This window comes from Chaetodon auriga, chromosome 21 (genome assembly GCF_051107435.1).
Source record: "Chaetodon auriga isolate fChaAug3 chromosome 21, fChaAug3.hap1, whole genome shotgun sequence".
Taxonomy (NCBI): Eukaryota; Metazoa; Chordata; class Actinopteri; order Chaetodontiformes; family Chaetodontidae; genus Chaetodon; species Chaetodon auriga.
This window is the reverse complement of record NC_135094.1, coordinates 7107261-7123425: the sequence shown is the minus strand read 5'-3', so window position 1 is coordinate 7123425 and position 16165 is coordinate 7107261. Positions and strand designations below refer to the sequence as shown.

Genomic DNA, 16165 nt, shown 5'->3' with positions numbered 1-16165 from the left:
AATCACATGAGCTGATTGAATCTGTAGCAAATCATCTGGACTTCCTCTTTTTCTTGGAAAAGACGCCAAAGGACACAAACAGTCATTTTTCATAAAATCAAGTCACCAGTAGCTCTTCTTCTATCCTTAGCTCTCTCAGCTGCTCGCCTGCAGATTTGTTGTGATCCTTCTATGACAAACACTGGGGGAAATTGTTAAAGAACACTAGGTCCCAGTATATCTCTATGTGATATGTGATATCATAAACAAGCAGACTCACAAATACCGAAACACACATGATTACTATCTTAGACACATTCTTGAGTGCAGTGCATTAGTGCACACTACCACACGCACACACTTGCTTGTCATATACTACATGTACACAGATCATGAATAATTTCTGAAATAGATAAAGTAATACTTGCATGCTATGGCTGTATAGACCATAGTGTTTACAAGGATTTCTTAAAGCACTCTGCCCTGCAAACAGCAGAGAACAACTGCTACACAAGAAGACGAAGAAGATACAAAAGGGTTCGAAGCTTTCAGGCTGACTGGCTAAACTGTTACAGATAGATAGGATGTAAATCTTCATTCATGTCTTTTTAGACAACAAAATGATAAGTGGCATAGACCGCAGATGCAACCGAAAAACTGCACTCTACCTTTTGGGAAAGTGAAGTAGTTTAGGAAACAAAAGCATAAGATAAGCAAACAAATGTGTTCTTTAACATCTACCTTGAAATGTATGTAATTTATTCACCTGTAATTTAATACATTTATAAATGTCATTAATTTTTTTTTTGTAACACATATATAACTAAGAAAATTTAAATTAAAACAGAGCCAGATTTTGGTCTTCGACTGGCATAAATATGTAGTTACTGCATTTTGGCTATGTATGGAAGCAATGATGAAATAAAAACAACAATGAAATACAATTAAATACTGAAGAAAAACACAAACATGTGAGGAAAAGTCTTACAATTTCATTGTAAAATATTGGAATCAATGCCAACATTTACAGATGTACATACAGAAAAATTTCCCAGTGCCACATATCAGTTTCAGGTTGTAAGATTAAAAAGGATTTTTAAGTAAGTGAAGGCAGTGTAAGCCTTATCCTTACCTGCACGCTACTATGCCACCCACACAAGGTCTTTCATTCATCTCACTGCACCATTACACTGCTGTCTGAGTTAAAAATAGCCTCCCTCACTCTGTGCTTGATTAGAATTACCCTGCCATCACATACACATACAAAGGAGGATCTCCAACCTCTCCACTTACAATACCTGACTTGTGTGTATAGACAACACAAGAGTTGTTACCGTACATACAGTTGCAGTACAGGGTCATTCATATTTATGTCCTCCATCTTATGGTAAACCCTGCTGCTCCTCAATTGCCTCTGTGTCTTTCATCCTCCCTCCTTTGTACCTGATATGAATAACTCATTTGAAAGCAAGCTCATTAACTATCCATAGGCTGCTTTTGCTGGCACCATCTTCATGATCAATGTAATCTCTCAGTGGCTTTCAAAACATCAACAAGCATCTACAGTACGTGTCAAATGCCACTGAGCTTGAATCTGCATCACTTCCACATTTGGATATAAATATACTAAATTGGCATCTTATCGCACACTAACTTCTCTTTTACTGTGGAGCTATTTGGCCTTGAAAAATACAGGTGAAAATACCTGGCCTGATATGATTATGTCATCAGGTCATGTCTAACGATGGGGCGTCATTAAGAACACCATCCCAGTGGATCAGGGGGAGGCGATATGGAGCTCTGCCCAGAATCTGACAGCCATAACTGATAACAACACCCAGCCTCTCATCATCACCAGGCAATTCACAACTGTGCCACACTGACCCCAACGCTATGGACTGATGGATGAACTAGAGACGGCACAACACACACATGCACAAGCACACAAAAACAGACCAGCTTTCACAATGTAAACACACTCAAAATCTGCTTACACAGGCATCAGAGCTCTTGACGCGACCTCCTTTGGCTCGTTTCAGCAAGCGGATCCAGGTGGCCTTCATCAGCCACACTGGTCATTCAGTGTCCTGAGCCACTGCGCCCCCCCACTACTGCTACAACTACACCTAACTGCACTGCTGTGGTCACCTTTACAACAGTACTGCAGTGACCGTCACTGCTCTGGCTACAGGTACATTCAACACTGTGGCAGCATCGACAGCTGGTTCCTGTTACACCTTGGCTGTAAATGCTACCTTCATCTCTGGATAAATAAATAGCTTTGGAGTGAGAGCTCCTTGCTTTGCTGCAGCTCCAGCTAGCTCTGCTGCTATCTGTAGAGCCACAGATCCTGCTGCTCCTGCTGCCGTTGCCAAAGATGGGGAATCCACAGGAGCTCTTTGCCCCGCGCATAATCTCAGCAGCTCTCTCCCTGTCTGCCCCAGTCTCCTTGATAGCTGCTCAGACTGCCGCTGCAGGTGCTGAGGCTGACTCCCAGTATGAGTCAGGTGGCAGCGATGCTTCTCATTCTCTCATTCAAGCTTTGGCTCCAGCTTCGTTCTCCTCCTCCGCTGTAGCCTCCCCGTGCTGCTCCACAAGCGATGGATAACAGCAGTTTATCTACATGAGTCCTGGTGTGGCTGCGTGTGACTGACTCTCCTCCTAAAGCTAATGAAGCTGCTGCCACTCAGGTGCTGCAAGCTCCCTCCTTCTCACTATGTGTCTCAGCCTGTTAGTGTTTGTCCTGCACACTCCCTCAGTGATTCTGCCTCTCTATCTCTGTCTCTACCCACCCCTCCTTCTCCTCCTCCTCCTCCTCCTCCTCCTCCTCCTCTGTCACTCCCCTCATTTTTTTCCTCAGTTACCCCTCACAGTCAGTCCATCTGCTCATTGTGTCTCTGCAGTGATCAGTTCTGGGCAGTGCATGTGCTATGTGGATAATGTTCATGTGTCAACTGTGCATGCTGTTTTGTTCTTTTCACATGTAAACACACTCCATCCACCCTAATATGAGCTGTTTATACTTGAAAAATAGGTGTCCCATCGCCATCTTCTCAGAGGATGTTTACTGCAGATAATCCCAAAATGTGAATCTACATCTGCTCATTTTTTATCATGCATCATATTAGGGCTGCAACTAATCATTATTCTCATTATTGATTCATGCAGAAGATCTGGAACTTCCTTTCGTACCATCCTTTGGAAGCTGAAAATTCATGCCTCGTCCAACTGCTGCATTTTAATTTTTAGCAGGAACACCAAACAAAGGTGAAATTTATTTCAACAGCATTATCTACAACATAGACTGCATGTTTCTTTTCATATTTCTAATACATATTTCTAATGCAATACATGAATACATTTGTATCTGTATTATTTTTTCTGGATTAATTGACTGTCTAGTTTGAGCAAAGCAGAATGAATGAATTGTTTAAGTAAGTTCTTAAGCATAAAGTTTTAGCTTCAACAATGAAAGGATTTTCTTTGTTATGCACAATATTAAACAGAATATCTTTGGACTTTTGGTATGTTGGTCAGACAATAAATGACATATGTCACTTCAGGGTCTCTGACATTTTAGACAAAACAATTGATTAATGCTAACCAGAAATTATTTTCAACAGTAAAGACAGTAATCAGCAAATTAATAGATAATAAAAAAAATGTTTGCTGCAGCCCTAATTGTTAGAAATGAGACTTAAATATACTGTATGTGTTTTTAAATAATCTGTTCTTCACTATGATGTCAGCATTAGGCATTCCTTGGTGAAAGCAGCTCTAAAATCCTCGCCTGTCAGATCAGCGGTGGTTCATTACAACTGAGCGGAGCATCACAAAGCCACACAGGACAAATGAGAATAATCACATCGTTAATTAAAAATTTCCTATCCTCATCAAGAAACAGCCAAAGTTAAGCCCTGCAGATGGATTATTTAAAATGTCTTCTTCTTGTTTTTTTTTTGGACTGCTGACGCATGATGCTCCTCTGTCTGACCCATCATGAGGTTGTGTGAGGTCAGAGAAGTCATGGGTCAGCCTGTGGGACGAGCAGTTGAAAGAGGCCTGCTAGTTTATGATCAGCAGTCATTCCCCATGGAGCACTAACTGTACATCAAAGGATGACATGCTAATCAGTAGTGCTTATCATAACCAATCAATGACAGGCCTCCATCTGCTCAGGGTCTTTTCAACATGACGTGCACTTAAAAACGACACTTCTTATATGAAAGGGAAGGCTGGGGGAGAATTATGTGATTTAGCTCATTAAGACCACTTAGTGTGATGAGGAGGGCGATTACCTGAGATGTTTTGACGTGAGACTGGTGGGAATGGTGAACAAAAACATTGATTTTGTCCATCTTTGCATCAAACCTTTGTCTCTCTCTCTCTCACCTCACCTACAATGCTAGTTTAGGAGAGAAAACAAAACAGGACTCCTCTGCTTTGCCAAGAAATCATGCGATGTCACATATGTTTGAATAGGTGGGTTGACACTAGCCTCAAGAGCACACAGGGCACAGATGCTCTGAACACGGAGCTGTGGAGCCCGCAGATGAGAGTGGTGACACTGTGAAGGCTGCACTCCGATCGCAACACTGACAAAGAGTCACAGCGACAGAACGAGCCTCCGGCTGCCTGACATGACCGACCTCTAGACCCGCTGCCACACTGATACTGACAGCGCTGTGCCACCCACACACAGGCCACTAATAATAATCTAACAGCAGTATGATACTGCTTTGATTCCTGACTGAGGATCACAACTCCATTCAAAGTAGGAAGAATCTGTCTTGTTCAAAGACCTTGTGTTTACAGGACACTTCTCCCAACTTTACTTCCCATTTATCTGGAAAAAGCAAATCTCATCACATTTGCCAAACAAAGTGCTGGTATCAAACAATTCAGCAAAACCCTGAATTACATTTGATTGCAGTGTTTTTTAGCCATACAAGCATCATGGCTATTCAACATCTCCTAAACGGATTGGTGTGGAATTTGGTTGATACCCATGGTCTCAAGATGATGTATGCTAATGACTTTGGTGATTCGGTGAGGTTTCCTTCCTCCACTACAAGGCTGACTTTTGTGCTTTGAAATACCTCAACAGCTATTAAAAAAAAACTGGTTTGTTGCCAAATACACGCAAGGCACTTTTTGATTTGTGCTAATTGGCAAATATTATGCTAACACAGTCTAAACTAAAAACATACCTGATAGATATCAACATGTTACAATTGTCACTGTGAGCAGCTTAGCGTGCTAGCATCAGCATTTAGCTCAGAGCAATACTGTTCCAAAGTACAGCCTGACAGAGCCACTGGCATGGCTGCAGACTTTTAATCTCATTGAACATTCAACAACATCCCTTATCAATCAAACATCAACTAAAAACACTTCAAAATCACATGAAAATTCTTTTTGGTTAAGTATTTTCTCAAAAACCCAACATTAAATGTTGGCCTGAGATGGGACACAATGCAGCAGTACAGTTCCATCCATCACCACGACCTCTACACCCTTTGCCTTGCCACATAAATAACACACTACTTCAAGCATTGCCGTACAAAGTTGGCACTGGACCTAAATCGTGTCGTGCAGAACTGTCGAATATTAATCCTACTTGCCAAAGAAACCAGGCTGCAAATCTGCACTAGCGCTTGGGAGGCAGAACAGACAAACAGAATTGTGTGTGAGAACTGGCCATCTTCATGCATTGGTAAGAGAAAGAGAAATGAACGGGGGAATTGAAAGGGCAACTGTCCTGTGGTCTCTATACCACACTTATTGATTCATTTGGACAGAGGTCCTTGCTGTAAGACCACCAATGACCTCTACATGCAGCAGTGGCACAGCGATCATTACATTACAACATTACAAATCATTGTGGCTATTACCACAGTCAAACAGGAGGCTGTGAGTCAGCCACTCCTGCCTTCTGCATCTGACAGAATCACTTACAGTGGACGAAGCCGCTACAGTAAAGAATCGCTTTGTGATCTGAACGCTTCCATTTTCATTTGTGGCCACTATAGAAGTCATTCTCTATATGTATCCACTATAAAAATGGAGAGCTGTCATGCAGAAAATAAAGGCTGTGCATGTCAGCTATAAAGTGCTCTCATGGTCGAGGAATCCTTGCTATGTTTAGCTGTTTTTATCTCAGTTCTTACATATGGTAAGACTCCTGCTTCTTTCCTCCCACTCAGGCCACACTGCCTGGTCTCTCACAGCTTGTTTACTGGTCCCAATTTTATTTTCATTCATGTCCCCTCTCTTTTTTAGTTCCCCAGAAGGTCTCTCATTCGTATTTCTCCCATTTGCACTTCTTTTCACCTTTTGCCATTCCTTCCCATCCCATATGACCCTCTTACTCTGCTCTACTCTTCTCCTGTCTCTCACAGGATTCCCAATGGCTTTGGCCTTGTTGCTTCTGTGGTTTGCTCAAGAAGGGATGATTACATGCATCTTTTGCTTGCTGATTTTTAGTTGATACTTGGCCAACATGGACAAAGAGGTTGAGCATCTACCGTTCAACTGAGCAAACTTCATCTGTTGATAAGGATGGTGTGATACCGTCAAAAGCTCCAGACCAATTAAGCAACAGGAGTCTAGATTGTTTTGTCAACAGTTGTTTCTAGGGCTAAGAAAGAATTGTTGAACTCAAGTTGATAACTCACATGTGAAGGACATTTTTGTTGACACATCCATGGTTACAGCGACTACAATATGACTCTCTATGGCACAGATCTACCAAAATGTAAACAACTATAGAAGAAAATAACAAGGCTCAGGTAGCCCACAGCTAACTGAACTGTTCTATGGCATCACACTTCCTGTTTACAACTCCCAAACCATGATGGAAAATGAAGGCCTCAAAACTCATCAAAGACCAACACAAAAATAGGAGTTACAAAATCCATGACAATTACATTTTTGTTGTACACTATGAAGGCCTTGTTTGAGAGTGAAAGCAAATTCTTGACCTTGGGAACAGTAGTGGAGAAAACTGCGTTGTCAACTTCTGTTTCCAAGGTCAAGAATTAACTTTACATATCAACTCTTAGCTAAGATGAACAGCAAGTCCTTAAAATGTTCAGAAAAATAGAAATCTGCATAACTACATTTTCATGACAACTCAATCTGCCGAGGAAGATCACTGTAGACTTTTGAAAGCTCAAGAACAGCTACTGAGAGGACCTTGTGGTGAGACAGTACTGAGGTTCACTGTCCCATCACCATGACTCTTACATTCTTGGGACACTGACAGAATCCTTTTCAAATATTTGTTGTGCTGTGAAACATTCATGTTCCCCTGACTTTAGTGATCCCTAATCTTTAAAAAACACGTATGAATGGACTAGGATAGAAGAGGTTAATAAGTTATGAATGACGCAACAGTTTAGTCTGCAGTTTGCAAACTTCACCCACTAGTAAACCCAATCAGAATGCCAAGACGGTGCAAACCTCATCTTAAAATCCTGACCTACTAACAAAATAAAAAAAAAAGGCCAAAATGCAGACCAGCGTCAGCAGTGAATTTAATAGGACAGTGTGGTCAGACTTCACAGTAATCCTCACATGCATCATGGTTGAAAAATGAAGATTATTGCTCGTGCCAAGTCATGTTCACTTCTGACTGATGGACATCAGCTAACTGCAGAGGGCTGACAATGGGCTAAGCAAGTGTGCTAGCAGTTTCAGTCTTGGCATGACTCATTCTTGGCTAGAACCAAAGCCTCTTTTCCTAGCCATCTGTCCATCACTGCCACTTCACTCAGTGCAACACAAAGTCAATTAAATCATCGGGCCACAAGCAGCACCTCCTTCATCAAACAGAGACAATGAGAGCAGACACGACAGCTAAGAGCGAGAGATGTGAGACTGCTACAAGGGATGATTGCTAATATTTAACACACAACAGAGGAACGAAAACCAAGTGAGCAAGACACATCTGAGAAAGAAGAAGAAAGTGTGTGAGAAAGAGAAATGGGGAGAGATAGAAGGGGGGGAGGAGTAATGATCTCTCTGCTGTGGCAAAAGAGGGATTGGCTACATGGATGTCAAGGTGACACTGACAGGCCTATGAAAAAAGTGTTTACCCAGCATTCCATGTGCCTGTGCATTAGATAAGTGCATCATCCCATCGAGGTGATGAACTCACTGGTTGTCAGTCACAGGATCCCAGAGCGCACAGTTGATGGCTAGAAACAAGCGGACATAAAACTAGATATGCCTCTTGAAGACGTTCTTGCTTCCACAAGCGTTTTGTGTACACGTCTATTATTGCACACGTAGAGTAAGACTTAAACATAGATACAATTCACAATACTGAACTGAAATGGTAACAAGGAAATAAAAGGAATTCTCAGAAGTAACTAAGTGAAAAATGCTAAACACAAAGTTAAATTCCTTGTTTGGTCTGACCAACAATTCAGCTCTTAAGGTTACTGACGTTACAACGACATGGATAGAGAACCACTGGATACCTGCTATTTAGGTATCAAGTTTTGGGTGTTAGCATGCTAAAATTTGTTGTTAACACTAAACACACATACTTTTGCAGGTATTTAGTCATAAACCAATGTATTAATAAATTTAAAATGTTGCCCTGTTGATCTGGCTTAATGAAAAATCAGAGATTCATCCTCTGGGGATAGTTGTTGAAAGGTTTCGGTCTGGAAAAAAAAACAACAACAAAACATTGATGACTTCTGTCTAAAAGTACCGAGACTGATTAAATCATTTCAGGCGCTGTTCTGTGCTCAGCTGTTCTGACTGTGTGACTTACAAATGAACAGGTATTGTTTGGACACTTGCTCACTGATGCTGTGCCAGAGAACAGTTCAAACTCCTGCAACATAATGTCAAGTCAATGCTGGGTGACGGGACCCCGACAACTGCAAATTATGTGCTAATCCTTTCCCTCCAGTAAGTAATACCTGCAACCAGCAGCAGCAGTCCCTTGAGGGGCATTGTTCTCGTTAACAGTGAATCCCCTCACAGTGAGATCTAGTTTATCTAGCAGGTCTCAGGTCCCTCTGTGAAAGCGAAGCACTATAATAGGATGATGGCTGATTAAGGGGATACAGGAAGAGAGGCCAGTGGCTGTTCTGTGCTGCTATTTTGTGCTTGCGTCATCAATATTCTGGCAGTTTCCTGGTGTATGAAGCAGGCTGTGGATGATTGATGAGAACTGGCTAAGAGCGCAGAACAAGCTGCTAACCATCTTCAGTGGAGCAAAACATGCCATCCTACAAATGGGACTGTGCTCGAGTAAAATGATTTCAGCTTCATTTATTTTATCTCATATAGAAATAAATTAAATACTCTAGAACAATTCCTGGGTAAATTTATGATTTATGCAAAATGGATGTTGTTGCCAAAGAGGCATGGGGATTTTCCATATTTTAGTGCTAAACAAAACAAAAGAACCTCTCTGTAAATATGCCTAAAATATATTCTAATTATATCTCGAGAAGGAGGAGACAATACATGTTTAATTTGGTCTTTTCGTGTTGTTTTAGGAACCAGTTCAACGATTGCTAATTAACTGTTTCAGCTCGATGAATAAGAGAATTTGTCAATTAAGTAAATTATTCATAATGCTAGTCATTGTTAGCAATCCTGAAACTAGTGTTTATGGTGATCATCAACTAAATCACAGGCTAAATTACAAAACACTCCTTCATTAAGGCCCTGCGGACCCACATAGGTCTTTTCCATCATTCTTGCTAATTTGACTTCTAATTTGACTTCTATGTTGATGTTAGGAAGAGTTAAGCAGCAAAGCGGTCAACAAAACCCCTGAAACAAATGGAACGATAAAGGTCTTATTTATCCTACCTTAACCTTGAATGTGTGTCACAAAGCGCTACATGCTCTCATCAAATGTGTTAGTCAATCTGAAATACCACTTGCTGTACATGTTAAACCTCTTCATTATCAGCTTTGTTGACTATTCACAGCCTTCAATGACAGATGAAGATACTCACACAGTGGCAACTGAACACACTCTGAAAAGATACAAGGTGTTGCTTGATGTGGGAACCAAACCAAGTGGATACTTTAAAGTACAACTTCTGAACAGATCCCTTCTGCTTCTTCTTCTCTCTGTGTGTGTGTGTGTGTGTGTGTGTGTGTGTGTGTGTGTGTGTGTGTGTGTGTGTGTGTGTGTGTGTGTGTGTGCGTGCATGTGTGGGAGTGAGTAATTGGTTTTCCAAGACCTAAATGAACAGCAACCAGCTATTGATCACATAGTTTCTCATATACCCACAACTGGAAATCAACTACAGGATAGACAACACTATCTGCTGCATGAGCTTCTTCAACACATGGACACACACCACATACACTGTAGCACTGATGTGATTTAATGGCTTGAATTGGTCTGATTCTAGTCACTCATATACTGACGTTATTCCAGACTGGTTAAGCCATTAGCATACTGTTTTCCCTATGTGTTTCCCTTTTCTTATACCACACTGTTGAATAGTAACATACAACATATATTCTGGGTCATCTGTTTCAATTCTTCATTGAAGTTTTACAGTGTTTACACTGAGTGAAATATTCAATCACAAGACCAAAATGATTCTTATGGCTGAACCATCATATCAAATAGAAATACTCTAGATATCCTGTGTATCATTTTATGCACATTTACTTCATCAACCTGACATACCTGGTATCTCAACTAGACTTTAAAATAAACTTCTGCAGCTCTGAGCAGTCTGTTTATAACAGGGTTTTCTGCGTTGATAGCTACTTTTCAGACTTGCTTTTGGAGACTGATCAGACATTAATGTGGTTTGTGACGATCACTGATTACTATCACAGAAAAATATTTGGACTATTACTACCGCATCACACACACACACACACACACACACACACGCACACACACACACACACACACAAATAGAACAGGAAATGTTTGAAATACTAACTAGAAACTTGAATGGTCATGACATCTTCTGATTTACACTTGTGCTCATATTCTGCTCTGACGTCACACAAAAAGGACTTGAAAAACAAAAAACTACAGACTATTTGGCTCATGTGACAAACAGACCAAACTTTAGCTTTTGCTCCGGGTCACGGCCAAGTTTTGTGCTCTCTACCGGTCTCTGTACATAAAGGACCAAGCTTACCCCAGATGTTTACTTTCTTTCCCTCTCTCTGCTTGTTAACCACTGTCTGAGCTCCCCACTTTAAGCTAGTAGTGGTCACGCAGTGGTGCTCGCAAATTCAGACAAGATGCAGATTTGTCTCAAAACAGCACACTGCAAGAGAGCCACAGTGTGCATCTTGAGCATGACTCTCACTAACTTTCAGGCAAAGCGACGAAAGAGAAAAATAGGAAGTGTATGATTACGCCCCTTTAAATCCTGCACTAATAACCTCCATTCTCCTGCAGTCTGAGCCATTCCTCTTTGTTCAGAGGGTAGAGAGAAGAAGAATGAGCGGTACAGCCGACTTAGGTTCAGAAAAGTGTGAAAGGACACTGTTTGAATAGCAGGAAACATGTTTACTCAAACTTACCAGATCTGACTCCTCACTGCCCGAGTGATACATTTCTGCCCTACCCGACTCTGTGCTGTTCAGCCCGGCTGGGAGAAAATCTCCTCAGCTGCTGCCCATCTCCTCTCTGAGCACAGCAACTCCTACCAGCCCGATTGCTTCACTCCTAAAAACCCGCTTGTCCCAGCTCCAGAGGGGAACGGTTTTGCAGAGAAAGTCGGAACTAGAGGAGAGAAGTTAGTTCCTCTCAGCCCTTCTTTGGCCTACTTTAGTCCCTGAGAGGCAAAGAAAAGACAAGCGTCTTTCCCACGCTGGGAGAACACTCCTTCAGAGCGCCGCGACCGTCCTACAGCCCCAAAAACAAGCCCCCCTGCCCCTCTCCCCTCCCACACACACACACACACACATATACACTCTCTCTGTTTCACACACATACACACACACACACACACACACACAGCCAGTTAGGAAGTAAGATCTCTGGCCAACAGGGCCGACCTGAAAATTCCAGAAAGTACCAAAAGCAGCTGCAGAAGCTTTTTATGTCTGTGTGAGAGTGTGTGATCTTGAGGAGTTTACATGTGTTCCGCTTCGCCTTAAAGAGGTTACACTCTGACGAGAGGACGGCTAAAGGATTTGAACTCACTGTATAGTCTCAGCACATGTTGCTGAGACCAAAACGTCAGGAAGTAATTATCTTCACTACATCGACAAAATGCCATATTCGCCTTCATCATCAAGGGGACCAAAGCCATTGAAACTTTCCGTTTGGTCACTTGACGGCCTTATGCTAAAAAAATAAGACTACTTTGTAGAATAAGAGCTCCTTACACACTACATTCTATTACATCCATAAAATCAAAGTCATACAAAATCTGTTTCAGTAATCAAGTGACAGATTTCTATTACCAGTCAGAGATCCAGTGTAATGCAGCTGGTAGGTATCTAAGAAACTGTAGTGGTTCCTGTTAAAAAAAAGCACATTCACATCAAAGGAACTCCCAGCAGATCCATCTCTTTGTGATCTGACATCAGACACTCCGAAGCTGTGATGTGTGTTTTGTAATCACGCCGCTGTTGCGTCAGAGCTCGTGTAGGCTGAACAAGTTAAAGATTCTATTAAAGTGGTAAAAAGTGACTCAAAACATGAGCTGGAAACTGCCACAGCTGAGTCACAAGTTCACAAAATGAAACCATAACTCATTTAAATGTTCATTTTATAAAAACAACAGTGACAGAGGAATGCAGCTATGTCACTGGAAAAACATACCAACTGAACAGCACAGATGAGAGCTGAACAGACAGTGGCATTTTATGTCCAACCTGTAAGATCATACAACTATAAAAGTACAAGCCGTGAGCTTTATTTGACATCCCAGTAAAGCCCAGATTTGTATTTTTCAGTGGGGAGAAAATGTTTTCTGGCAGCCCAGCCTAAATCCTGGATTATATTGTGTTTGATCAGGGTTAACCCCTTTTTGGGGATTATCATCCAGGGCGTGTGCTCAGCATGTGACAAACTGTGAGATAGTTATCCTCATCTCACCAGGACAATGGTTTCAAGTCCCGGTGCATCAGTTTGACATGAAATTCTTCTGACAAAGTCAGGTTGAAACTTCAGTTGTTTTGTAACATAACCTATATCTTATATTGTGTCTTTTTTAATGAATGTGCTACATTAAGTTTATTAATATGTAGCAATATGTTTTAAAAAACAAAACAAAACTAAGTGCAAAACTGTTTCTTAGCCAGTTAACCTTACAGTTACAAGACAAGACACCAAAAAGTCACTTCGCCAGGCCAAGAAAGAGTTTGTTTTTTGTACAGATAAGACAAAATATAATGTGTCATGTTAGTGATCTAAAGAGTTGCTGGCAGGCAGATTTTACTACCTTTGGTTTCCCTGCTCTTTGTGCTGTGGCTTCAGTGTCATAGCTTCCTATAGCTTCTACAGAAGATTTAAAAAACAGCAAATATTGACATTTGAGAGCCTAGAACCATTGAATTTGTGGAATTATTGCTTTTTAGTCCTAAAACATAATAAAGTTGATAGTCCGATCCAAACCCTACAGTGGCAGCATGAGGTCAAGGTAAATGAAGGTGAAAGCAGACTCTAATTAAGTTCATTCCTGGAGGCAAAAACCCTCACATGCTGAGCGTGATGACAGTTGATCAGCAGTGTGACCTGGTGTCACTGAAAGATCACTAAAAATGACTTTCGCATGTGAAGTCTGCCGTAAAATACAAATAAACAAATTAATAAATCTAAAAAGCGAGATTATGATCAGGGAACACGTTGAATGATGATTTTAAAATGCCACTTAATTACAATAATCCTTAAGAACCACTGTATGTTTATTGATCCTATGTCCCTGCCAGGATCTGCTCATGCTGAGGACACCCATAGAAAAGTTTACGGTGTTTAAATGTGTAATGGGTTTTAGCTGAAAGCCTCTACTATATACAATTTGCCAAATAAACTAAAGCAAATTAAATCATAGTCCAGATTAGCTGTTTTATTTTGTGCAGTAATTATAATATAATGATATAAAAGCATTCTTCACTACCGACAGCATTTGTCAGCTCTCTCTGAATGGGCTCTCTGAATGGGATTTGATGGATCAATGCCTGCTAGTTCTGCCAGCGCTGGGAAATGAGTGCCGGCATTGCCTTTGGCTTATCGATCAGTATACATGCACACAGTGACGTCAAGAGGCATTCACTTTGACAAGCACACAAAGGCCAACAAGGATACCTTACAAAACCAGCATACAGTAATTGGACCACAAGGGGGGATCAATACAACATCCCAATGTGCTTCACTTAGAAAAAAAAACGACATTGCCAACAGTTGTTTCCTTTCATTATGTAGTTACTAAAGTGTCACCTTGTACAGTATGAAGAGGCCTGTGTAACATCCCTGTTTGTACTGAATTCCTTGATTTGGCTATAAATTCCTAAAGTTAACCATTTGTTTTTATAAGGCCTGCAACATCATCCTTTTTTAAAACGGGAAGAGTGCAAAGTCAGATCAGTCACAAGTGCTGTATTAGGCTGGTTACACGTGTACTTTTAGTTACAGGACGCTCTCTCATGCCACCAAACCGACCTACCACCATCTACCTCCATATCAGGAGCGAACACAAGTATCCAACAAGCATGTTGCACAGTGGTCACCACTCACTATTACAGTAAACAGTCCCAAACAAAACCTCTCCACCCTGCCAAACTCACTTGCTAGTGTTAAAGCACTCAGAATCACGAGTTAATCTGTGTTACATCACTACAAGATCACAACACTGAAGACATCATTACACAAGACCAAACAAAGATAGCTACTGAAGATAATTGATTGATTCTGACCCAGAGCATCTTGTTAAAGACGAAAACAATATCCAACCACAGCAACAGTGTTTTGTTCCTGTCAAATGTGCTAATATGTCAGGCCATGATTCACACAAATTATGTTATGGATGTTTAGTAAATTAAAAAGATCACTAGTGCACTAAAATACACCACAATTAGATCACCGAAGATTTGTCAGAAAGGTCCCTCCGATGGTGTTCTGCCTTGCCAAGAATGCTGTTACGGAAATTAAACTCTCCAAGCGGACTTCAAGTGCTGGTGGATAAATCTTTCAATTTCCCTGGAAGAAAAAAAAATTCCCCCCAGAAATTCCCTATTCACTAGAGAATTCTTCTTCTTTGTTTCAAAAAAACAAAACCAAAAAAACCCCACAGTAAATTCACTGTATTTAGTTGGTCCTGTTAATTACCCTTTATGATCATGAATTTTAAGACAAAACATCACCCGTGCTCACTACTATAGTGGTCATATAGTCAAATAGTAATAGTACTTTAAATGACATTATATTCCTGAATTGTAAAACGAATACTTTTTGTGACTGACTGGCATGTCTGTAACACTGAGTATCAAAGACTGCTGAGTGCGGAAAGTTGGCACTGAATACTTGGTTAGCGTCTTAGTCTTGTTTATGTATTCTTTGATCAGATATTTTCACATAAATCATAATTTTGTAAGTTTAGACTCTGACCCTTTTTGAAGGGAAAGTTCTTTCCCAGCTGTTTTATGTTAAGACAAAATTAAAGGGATAGTTTGACATTATGGAAAAGGGGCTTTATACGATTGCTGAGTTTAGCTTATTTTGTTACACAGGGAAAAATAAGATTTCATGTTTATATTCCAAAAAGGAAGGTATTAAAAACAAAAAAATCAAATGATGCCCTACTGAACAACTCTACTGAAATGAAGGTAAAGCATGAATTTACAGCAGGACTAAACTGAATCTGATGCATAACAGCCAGATCAGACTGGAGAATCCATGCTGGGCCTGATGTGGCTGTGATTCACATCTAATAAAACCCCCAGGGCCAGCAGCCAGCATCTGATTGAGGTTACCTAGCTACAACACAAGCCAGGCCACTTGAGCCCTAGACCATCTCTAATTACAGACAATGAGAGAAAGGAAAGCAGGGAAAATGAGGGGGAGAGACTGAGAGACAGAGGGAATAAGAACAAGAGATGGAGACAGAGGTCCCAGCTGTTCTGTTTCCTGCTGCCTCTCTGAGTGACTCGAGAGTTCGACTGCTGTTTCCTCCTCTCCACCAACGGGCATCCTGCTAGCATGTGTGCTAAACCCGAGAAT

The 16165-nt window shown here is 41.0% G+C and overlaps 1 protein-coding gene across 6 annotated transcripts in view; it reads right to left on the bottom strand.

Annotated features, from left to right (window-relative positions):
* cacnb2a (calcium channel, voltage-dependent, beta 2a) overlaps positions 1-16165 on the bottom strand; it is a 58831-nt gene that overhangs the window by 17908 nt on the left and 24758 nt on the right. For 2 of the 6 annotated variants that reach the window (XM_076761011.1, XM_076761016.1), the window contains exon 1: positions 1974-2748. The exons of 3 other annotated variants lie outside the window; for them this stretch is intronic. In XM_076761011.1, coding sequence (XP_076617126.1) covers positions 1974-2042 — 69 coding nt within the window. In that variant the 5' untranslated portion in view covers positions 2043-2748. Of the gene's footprint in view, positions 1-1973; positions 2749-11520; positions 11735-16165 lie in introns of those variants that run through there. One more of the 6 variants, XM_076761015.1, reaches the window with a different exon arrangement.